Below are 10278 nucleotides of genomic sequence, written 5' to 3'. Positions count from 1 at the left end.
ACCTTCAAGAATCCTGCAGTGGGAGATTTTGTGGATGAGATTACCAAACTGCCCTGCCTCCTTGATTCCTGGTATCCCCCCCACACACACACTTGTCATTTACTGTATCGCAATTTGAGCCATTTCAAGCACTTCTCAAATAAAATCTAGTGGCGGGAACAGCCTGATGAGGAATAAATATGCTTCAGGAAGCAGGGAATATTGAGAGTAGCCGGAGCGGAAAGAGAGGGCGGACCGGGGCTCGCTGGGCTCAAAGCCCTGAGATCTTCAAGAATCCTGCAGTGGGAGATTTTGTGGGTGAGATTACCAAACTGCCCCCCACCCCCGGTTCCTTGTATCTCTCTCCCCCTCACTTAATATTTCCTGTTATCGCAAATTGAGTAATTTCAGGCACTTCTCAAATGAAATCTAGCGGCGGGAACCATGCTGCCTGCACAAGGCTCCTGCTCTCTCTCTCTGGAACACACCGTCGCCTGCATTCGCATTGATTCACTTTTCAGAAGTGAGGTACGTGGACAGTCCACTCTTTGGGAACTGGACTGCTCGCTCTTTGCCCCTGAGTTTGGGAATGGCCGCGAAGCTACCGGGGGAGAGTCCCCAAGATTAGGTGAATTATCGGGGAGGGACACAAAGCCCTATAAAGCCCTATATGGCCAGGGTCCAGCCTACCTGAGGGACCGCCTTGCCCCACATGTTCCCCCAAGAGCACTAAGGTCAGGGACCCAAAATTTGTTGGTCATCCCGGGTCCCAAGGACATTAAACTAGCCGCGACCAGGGCCAGGGCTTTCTCGGTGGCGGCTCCTACCTGGTGGAACGAGCTCCCGGGGGCCTGCAAGACGGAGCTCTTCCGCCAGGCCTTTGAGTGGGAGCCGCCGCCCCATTATACCACCACCGTCAATGTATTTTAAAGGATGCATTGACGAGGCCCGAGGAAGAACCGGGAAACGGTAGAAGATCTGATGCCGTCGTCATTGGACACGTGCATCAGGGGAGCACCATCTGGAACTGTGGAGTTACCATCTTGGACTTAGGACATTAGTAATGGATTGAGCACTGTGGTTTTAATGTTGGATGTTTTATTATGTTTTCATGTGTTTTATATATGGCATGGCTAATGGCCTGCCCTTGTTAGCCGCCCTGAGCCCACTGGGGAGGGCGGGGTATAAATATGAAAAATAAATAAATACAGCAGGAAGGGAAGCCGCGAAGCCGGCACTTTACCTGCAACTTGACAGACTCGGGAAGGGTCATCTGCAGCAGGCCTTCCTCCAGTCCCTCCTCGTCTTCCTTGGCTTCCGCCTCCCCGGCCTCGATGGCTTTCAGCTCCCGCGTCTCGCCTTCCTCAGCTTCCTCCTTCTGCCCCCCTCCCGCCTCTTTCTCTGCCCCTTCGTCCTCCTCCTCCTCCTCCGCTGCTTCCTCCTCCTCCTCCTCTGCCTGCTCTTCTCCTTCTTCCCCACCCTCTCCGCCAGCCTCGGCCACCTCCTCCTCCTCCTTGGACTCGCTAAACACGTTGGGCTCTATCATCTTGAGGATGTGGCGGACGTCCTCGTCCTCGAAGACGCCCATGATGAGGAGGGTGCAAGTCAGCTTGAGGACCGGCACGAACTGGAACTCCACGCTGCCCCCCACGGGGTCGCGGGTGTGCTGCCCGCCATCTTGGACGGCCTCGGTCAGCATGGCGATGGCCTTGACCTTCAGGGAGTCTAAGGGGATGGACGGGCTCAGCTGGTACAGCTCGGAGTTGGTGCTGATGAAGCAGGTGTCCGAGAAGTGCAGCGGAGGGCGCAAGCAAGCGCTCATGCCCACGCCGGGCAAGCCGGGTTTCTTGCTGCTGTCCGGGAAGAGCTTAATGGTCTTGGTCTCCTCCGTCATGGGGACGATGAACTCGCTGTTCATCATGAGGCGGGAGCGCTTGGCCGACTCCAGGTGCATGCTGATCAGGAGGTCATAGTAGCCGCTGCGGAGAAGGCCTGGCAGGTGGTTGCTCTCGATGGTGTACAGCAGCTGCGACTCGTCCACGTGGCTGCACAGGGCGTGCGCCACCCGATTGTTGCCCAGGGCGCAGACGGCGCAGTACAGCTTCAGGGTGTGCGAGTGGAACTTCAGCAGTTCCAGCCGTTCGGACAGCTCCAGGATGTCGATGCACCTGGTGGAGAGGTGGGCGGGAAAGGACTTGACATTAGGGGGTACGGTGACCTGGTTGGGGGGGGAAGGGAGGTGATAAAAACTCCTTGCAGGAGGAAGGAGGTCTCTTGTATTTGGGCGCTGAGTCCATGAGAAGACTCACAGACCTCTCCACTGGAAAGTCAGCCATTGACCATGTACTCACCAAAAGAGCTGGAGCAAACTTTAAGGTAATGGTAACTCTGTAGAGATATGTAACTTCCCAAGCTATAGGAGCCTGTCCTATTTTAATATCTGATAGGGCATATCTAGAGAGTGGGACAGAGGATCTGTGTTCTACCCATTTCTTTTGAATCTCTTGCTCAATCTGCTGCTGTGCTTATGAACATTTATTTGGTTCAATTTCTGTGCTGCCCTTCCCTTATAACTTCTGATGCTGGCAGGGGTTCTCTGTACCACTTAGACCTCCACTGTCTTGGACACGCTATCTTAAAAAGAGCACCAGGGGAAAGGCAGGCAGTGGGCCAGTGGCTATTCCTGCAGGGGCATGCAAGGCCGTAAACCGTCTGCGTGGTGACCCAGCTGGGCAGCAGAAGACAGAGAGGCAAGGCCTCAGAATTTGGAAGGGAAGTTGGGAGCCCTGACCCTCCCAGTGGGCACTTCCTTACAAAGGTCAGATGGAGGTGGCGGGCTACTGAAGAGAAAGATAAGCCTCTCCAACTGTTCTGGAAACTTTGGAGGACAGGGCGGAATAGAGCCTGCAGGCGAGAGCAGGCATGTTCCACCACAATAACAAAACAAACTGGAAATCCAGTTTTGGATATAGAATCATAGAATGTTAGAGTTGGAAGGGAACCTGCAGGTCATCTAGTCCAACCACCTGCACTCTGCGGGAGCATAGCTGAAAGATAGCCCTACAACAGAACCAAAAGATGGTCGTCCAGCCTCCGCTTGAAAACGTCCAGCGGAGCCTCCACCACCTCCCGAGGCAGTCTGTTCCACTGCTCAACCACTCTTACAGTCAGGAAGTTTCTCCTGATATTTAGCCAGTAACGACTCCCTTGTCATTTCCACCCGTTAGATCTAGTCTTGCAATCCGGAGCAAGAGAGAATAGATCTGCTCCATCTGCTACATGACAGCCCTTCAGATAGTTGAAGACTGCCATCATGTCCCCTCTAAGCCTTCTCTTTCCCAAGCTAAATAAACCCAACTCTTTCAGCCTTTCCTCATAAGACTTAGATTCCAACCCTCTCACCACCATGGTTGCCCTCTTCTGGACACGCTCGAGCTTCTCAACATCCTTCCTAAAATGTGGTGCCCAAAACTGGACAAGGTACACCAGGTGAGGCCTGGCCATCGCAGAATAGAGCAGAACTACCACCTCCCGTGATCTGGACACTGTGGTTCTGTGAATGCATCCTAAGATTGCATTCGCTTTCTTCACAGCCACATCGCACTGCAAGGCTCATGTTTAGCTCGTGATCAACCAGAACACCCAGATCCCTTTCACACGTGCTGCTGTGAAGCCAAGTCCCTCCCATTCTATATCTGTGCCTTTGATTTTTTTTGTACCTAAGTGTGGGACTTTGCACTTCTCTCTATTGACATTCATCTTATTTGTCTCAGCCCACTGCTCCAGCCTCTCTAGATCATTTTGAATCCTGACTCTGTCTAAGCAGCTTGTCTAATCAAGGTCACTGATGAGAGGTCTGCCATGTCCTCCCCCAAGGAGGCAAACGCAGACCCACTCACAGAGACCACCCAGTGTGCCAGGACTCGGGGTCCTCAGCTCTGTCCCCGCAGGGGGTCGGTTGCGGGGGACCCACCGACTCTCTTCGGGGATGTGGAGGGCCATCATGATATTCGGTTCCGTACACTCCACCATCCACCCGTGCCGGTCACTGATGCGGCCCACGTCCACCCGCAGGAAGTCGTTCGGCATGCGGCTCCAGGTCATGGGGGTCAGCATCTGGATGACGAGCCGGGGCGGGCTCTGCGGCTCCGGGTTCTTCCGCTCGCTGCGGAACATGGCGGCCGAGATCGGCATGATGTTCTGCCAGGGGAGGCAGAGAGAGAGAGAGAGAGAGCGTCATCTGCAAGGTTGTTTAACATAAATAGAACAACCAGCCCACTATGCTGGAAAGACTGTGGTCTTCCTGGGACATTCTGGCACTGTTGGTGGGAGTGCCCCTGTATCCAAAAATTCTGGGTTGACATAACAAACGGCCATCAGACAGATAACTGGTCTGGCGATACCTTTTGGTCCTGAATTAATATTACTTGAAGTGTGGCCGGAGGTTCTTCCCCAAAAACAGATGACAGAAACAATCTCTTTATTACTGGCTGCAGCTAGAATTACTGTAGCCGCTAGATGGAAATCAGTCTCAGGCCTGTCATTAGACCTGTGGTATGATAAGTTTTACATGGAGCTGCGGTGGCTCAAGTGGTTAAGACGCTGAACTGCAGGCTGTGGAAGGTTGGTAGTTCAGCAGTTCGAAACCCGAGTGTGCCGCATGACGGAGTGAGCTCCCGTCTCTAGTTCCAGCTCCTGCCAACCTAGCAGTCCGAAAGCAAGAAATTGCAAGTCGATCAATAGGTACCACTTCAGTGTGAAGGTAACAGCGTTCCATGCGCCTTGGTGTTTAGTCATGCCGGCCACATGACCACAGAAATGTCTTCGGACAGCGCTGGCTCTTCGGCTTTGAAACGGAGATGAGCACCGCAACCCTAGAGTCGGACTCGACTGGCTTTCGAGCAAGGGAACCTTTACATTTACCTTTATGATAAGCTTTGGATGCAATTTATTATGGGGAAAATAGCGGATGGCATAGCAAATCACACTAGCGAGGATTATCAAACGCCATTTGTATGTAAGCGGTTTCCAGTAATTCAGTTTCTCTCAGAAAAGGAAGTGGTTCCCTCTTCTGTTAATGATAAATACTGGCTTTGTTTCTGAATATAGAATTGTTTAGCGTAACATATAGGGTAAAGCTACTAACCCATCAATGAACTGTAGTTAGTAGCAAGATAGATGTTATGTTAATAAGCATAATGATACCTCCTTAAGTATTTAGATAATGCTAACTAATGTTTGTTGTTATTCCTTTTGCTCTTCTCATCATATTGTTGTTATAATCTTGCATTGTTACAAGTTGAAAACCTTGAATAAACCTTTATTGATTTAAAAAAAAAGAAAAAAGAGAAGAGCATCACTCCAAGAGACCCGTCTGCAAGTTTTCCCGCTGTTCTGCCAGGCCACATACCCTTTTGAGGGGGTGCCTCTTACCTTCAGCTTCCCCAGTTCAAACTGGATCACGTTCTGGCTCGTTGGGAGGGTGAAGACGGCGGGGAACAGCTTGGTGTTTGGTTCCACCTGGGTGGATGGGATGCGAGAAAACACAATAGAAACGTAGAGAAAGAGGCTGGTCGTCTTAAAAAAGGCTTCTCAGCGATACAGTCTCTCTCCCCTTTAAAGGGCACTGGAAAAACCTCCTGCATGCCACATGGTGGGTTGGCTAGGGGTTGCCAATTCCCAGGTGGAGTTTTCCCGGAATTACAACAGGTCTCCAGCAATGTTCCCTCTAAGCTGTGGAGTCTTGTGAGCAAAAATTCTACTTTGTGAGCTATTGGCGTTAAAGTTGTGAGCGAGCGATTCGGCTACTGCATAAATTAGATTGCTCTGGAGCCATCCTTCCAGAGTGAAGACAAAAATATGAGAGCTGGAGTTTAAAAAATTGTGAGCTAGCTCACACTAACTCAGCTTAGAGGGAACACTGGTCTCCAGTCTGCAGGAAACAGTTCCCCTGGAGAAAATGGCTGCTTTGGAGGGCGGAGTCTACAGCATCACACCCCTGTTTGGTGTAGTGGTTAGGAGCGTGGACTCCAATCTGGGAGAGCCGGGTTTGATTCCCCACTCCTCCACATGCAGCTGCTGGTGGGACCCCAGGTCAGTCACAGGTTCTCCCAGAGCTGTTCTCTCAAGAGCAGTCCACAGGCACTGTTCCCTCTAAGCTGAGTTAGCGTGAGCCAGCTCACGGTTTTCTAGCCTCCGGCTCACACGTTTTCAGCTCAGCTCAGGAAGGAGGGCTCCAGAGCAAATTAATACACGCAGCAGCCAAATCGCTCGCTCACAACTTTAATGCCAGTAACCTCACTGAGTAGAGTTTTTGCTCACAGGACTCCACAGCTGAGAGGGGGAGCACTGCTCATGGGGTGTCTGTTGCGGGGAGGGGAAGGGAAAGGAGTTTGTGAGCCGCTCTGAGACTCCTTTGGGTAATGAGGGGCGGGGTATGAATCCAGTCTCCTCTTCTTCTTCGTCTTCTTCTTCCGCTGACCTCTCTCCCCTCCCCCAACCCTGTCCTCTTCAGGCTCCACCCCCAAAATCTCCAGGCAGTACCCAACCCAGTATTGGCAACTCTTTCGGCAACCGGAGCTAGAAACTCTCGGGACACTGATTTCATTTACTTTGTTCATACCCTGCCTTTCTTCTCAACGGGGACCCAAAGCAGCTCATGTCATTCTCCCGCCCAGGGGTCATTTCCTGCGGGAGCACACAGGAGCGGCGCTCCGGCGGTAAGGAGCCCAGGGGGTGGGCACATGCAAGAAGCCCCGCCCCCTGCTCCCAGTAGCACCCAACATACTGTGTCAGAATTCCAAAGGTGCCCACAGGCTCAAAAAGGTTGGGGACAATGTTCCCTCTAAGCTGTGGAGTCTTGTGAGCAAAAATTCTGCTTTGTGAGCTCCTGGCATTAAAGCTGTGAGCGAGCGGTTTGGCTCCTGCATCAATTAGCACCCAACATACTGTGTCAAAATTCCAAAGGTGCCCACAGGCTCAAAAAGGTTGGGGACAATGTTCCCTCTAAGCTGTGGAGTCTTGTGAGCAAAAATTCTGCTTTGTAGGCTCCTGGCATTAAAGTTGTGAGCGAGCGGTTTGGCTCCTGCATCAATTAGCACCCAACATACTGCGTCAAACTTCCAAAGGTGCCCACAGGCTCAAAAAGGTTGGGGACAATGTTCCCTCTAAGCTGTGGAGTCTTGTGAGCAAAAATTCTGCTTTGTGAGCTCCTGGCATTAAAGCTGTGAGCGAGCGATTTGGCTCCTGCATCAATTAGCACCCAACATACTGTGTCAAAATTCCAAAGGTGCCCACAGGCTCAAAAAGGTTGGGGACAATGTTCCCTCTAAGCTGTGGAGTCTTGTGAGCAAAAATTCTGCTTTGTAGGCTCCTGGCATTAAAGTTGTGAGCGAGCGATTTGGCTCCTGCATCAATTAGATTGCTCTGGAGCCCTCCTTCCTGAGCTGAGATGAAAACATGTGAGCCGGAGGCTAGAAAACCGTGAGCTGGCTCACACTAACTCAGCTTAGAGGGAACACTGGTTGGGGACCCCAGCTTTAGGCCGATGCATATGAACAGCATCCTCCATCCTTCTGTCCGGCCTTTCCATCTCTGCCCACCTGGAAGAAGGTGTTGACTTCCTTCCCGTTGGCTGTGAAGGTCATCAGTCCCATCGCCAGGTCGACGAGGCAGCCGATCACCAGGTCCACGGTGCTGACCCTGGTCTGCTGGGTACTGCTGACGAAATCCCCTCCCCAGACCATGTAGCAGTTGCTCCGCTTGACGCTGTCGAAGAGACAGACGGCTGAAAGCACCCCTCAAAGACATCTTTCCTCAGGTACTTAAATTTATTTATTTATTTATTTGATTTATAGCCCCCCCCTCTCTGCAAAGCAGTCTCAGGGAAACTTACAAAAACTGTACAAAACACTAAAACAAGAAAATTAATTAAATCACAACAATATAAACCTAATATGTTGTCGAGGGCTTTCACGGCCAGAGTTCATTAGTTGTTGTCGATTTTCCGGGTTGTCTGGCCATGGTCTTGGCATTGTAGGACCTGACGTTTCGTCAGTAGCTGTGACCGTCATCCTCAGAGGTATGTCTAAAACTGATGGCCACAGTCCCTGAACAGACCGAAGTAGCAACCAAAGAACTGTGCAGGAGTTTGCGCTAATAAATTTGAAATATGAATCAAAAACATTTCATACAAAAGAGTGTACAATATTTGCATAACATATCAAATGCAAGTGAAGACGGTGATCTCCGGAATGTTCTGCCATTTCGACACAAGTCTTCTTCTGAACAATGATGTATACATGTGGTGTCTCTCTATTTCATTTCAACTGATTCATCATCAACAATTTCGTGGATCCCTCAGGATGGTCTAATACATTGTAGAAACAGTTTCTAGAAAAGCCTTTCCATGGGCGAATGAAGTTGAACGGCAAATATTGTACAGGCTTTTGTATGAAATCTTTTTGCTTAATATTTCAAATTTATTAGCGAAACTCCAGCACAGTTTTTTTGTTACTACTTCGGTATCCTCAGAGGTATAACACAGAAAGATGGAGGACTCTCTGTGTCAAGGGGAGAAGAAAAATGGTAGGCAGGTAATTTATATCTACTCAGGAAGGTGGGGTAGGGCTGAGTCATTATCTTGTAGGAGTTCCCCAGGCTGTGACATGCTAATGGAGGAGCTTTCCTGAGGAGGTTCTTTTGCATGTGGATTGGCTGTTGAAATTCTAATCTTATCTGTAGTGCTAATGTCAGATGTAGAGCCTTTTGCCCTAAATTTCTCCCCCTAAATCTCTCCTCCTTCCAGGGCCCAACAGCCCATCTCCAGTCTTCGCTCAATCTTCCCGTGCTTTCAGTGAGGAAAACATAAGCCGAATAATTATGGTTGCCAACCTCTGTGGCGGCTGGAGATCTGGGTTTTCAACCTGGAGAAAATGGCTGCTTTGGAAGGCGGGCTCTAGGGCATTAGACCTCCAATGAAGCCCCTCCCCTCCCCAAACCCCACCCTCCTCAGGCTCCACCCCCAAATCTCCAGGTATTTCCCAACTCAGAGGTGGCCACCCTACCCATAATCCCCTTTCAACAGAGCTGCAAGGCGTTGGAGAGGAGGCGAACACTCTCACCTGTCATGGATGTTTCCCTTGTCGTCGCCCATGGTGATGGTGACGTTGCGCACCTTGGTGAGGTCAAAATTCACGTCATGCTGGTGGTAGTCGGGCGTGACCCAGCCCACCCAGACGCAGGTGGGCTCTTGGCCTGCGAAGATCCGGACTGAATAGTAATACTACAAAGGTGGGGGGGGGGAGAAAGAGAGAGAGAGAGAGAGAGGCAAGAAATAAATCATTATAATAAACAGGGATGGTTTCAAAGCCTCCAGGATTCTCTAAGGCAGGGGTCCCCAACCTTTTTGAGCCTGTGGACACCTTGTGAACTTTGGGAGGGGGTGATGAGTGCCACTCCAAAATGGCTGCCACAGGAGATTTGCGGCTCTGCAAATGTCTTGCAGCTGTACTCCCTTCAGGAACGCAGTAGCGACAGCCCTGGTGGAAGGAGCCCGTACCGGGCCTGGCAACGGCTGTTTCGCCAGTAGGTAACACAGTTCTATCAGACCTACGATCCACTTGGATAGATGTTGGGCAGTGATTGGGGTGCCCACACGGGGTGTAGCGTATGAGACAAACAGCTTAGAGGTTTGCCTGGTGAAGCGTGTCCTACTCAGGTAAAAGAGGAGGGCCCGCTTCACGTCTAGAGTGTGCATAAGTCTGTCTTCCTGTGATTTTGGGTCAGGATAAAAATCAGGGAGGAAGACTTCCGACTACAGATGGGCAGAAATGAAATGTCCGGCACCAGGCGGACACCATCCAGGAGGAAGGACAAGTATGGCGAGTCATGCCGGAAAGGCAGGAGTTCACCAACTCGCCTGGCCGAGGTGACGGCGACGAAGAATGCCGTCTTCCACGCCAAGAGCTTCAGCTGACAGGTGGCGAGGGGTTCGAAGGGCCGTATCGTCAGCTGGCGCAAGAGCAAGGGAAGGTCCCATAAAGCCGCTGGAGCTTTGACTGGAGGGTACAAACGTAGTAAACCTTTCAGGAAACGTTTGGTAACGGGATGGGAAAACAGGGTGCAACCATCCACATGAACATGAAAGGCCGATAACGCGGCCAGGTAAAACTTCAACGAGGAGAAGGTAAGCCCCGAGTCAGCCAGTGATAAGACGGACGTAAAAACCTTATCGAGGCCAGCAGTTGTGGCCATAAAGGCGTCAGTGTTCAGAAAGGAACAGAAGCGTTTCCACTTGTA

At 51.1% G+C, this 10278-nt stretch overlaps 1 protein-coding gene across 1 annotated transcript in view; it reads right to left on the bottom strand.

The window, feature by feature from the left end:
* The window catches only part of LOC107117768 (ryanodine receptor 1-like), a 114834-nt gene that overhangs the window by 62111 nt on the left and 42445 nt on the right, over positions 1-10278 (bottom strand). Inside the window, exons 17-21 of the mRNA XM_015419931.1 lie at positions 9102-9262; positions 7581-7746; positions 5413-5499; positions 3953-4179; positions 1223-2147 (exon numbers count right to left, since the gene is read on the bottom strand). Of these exons, the coding sequence (XP_015275417.1) occupies positions 1223-2147; positions 3953-4179; positions 5413-5499; positions 7581-7746; positions 9102-9262 (1566 nt within the window). The remainder of the gene's footprint in view (positions 1-1222; positions 2148-3952; positions 4180-5412; positions 5500-7580; positions 7747-9101; positions 9263-10278) is intronic.

The sequence above is a fragment of the Gekko japonicus genome, unplaced genomic scaffold (assembly GCF_001447785.1).
Source record: "Gekko japonicus isolate JY-2015 unplaced genomic scaffold, Gekko_japonicus_V1.1 scaffold3850, whole genome shotgun sequence".
Classification (NCBI taxonomy): Eukaryota; Metazoa; Chordata; class Lepidosauria; order Squamata; family Gekkonidae; genus Gekko; species Gekko japonicus.
Note: the sequence above shows the minus strand (reverse complement) of the source record. Positions and strands in the feature narration are given on the sequence as shown.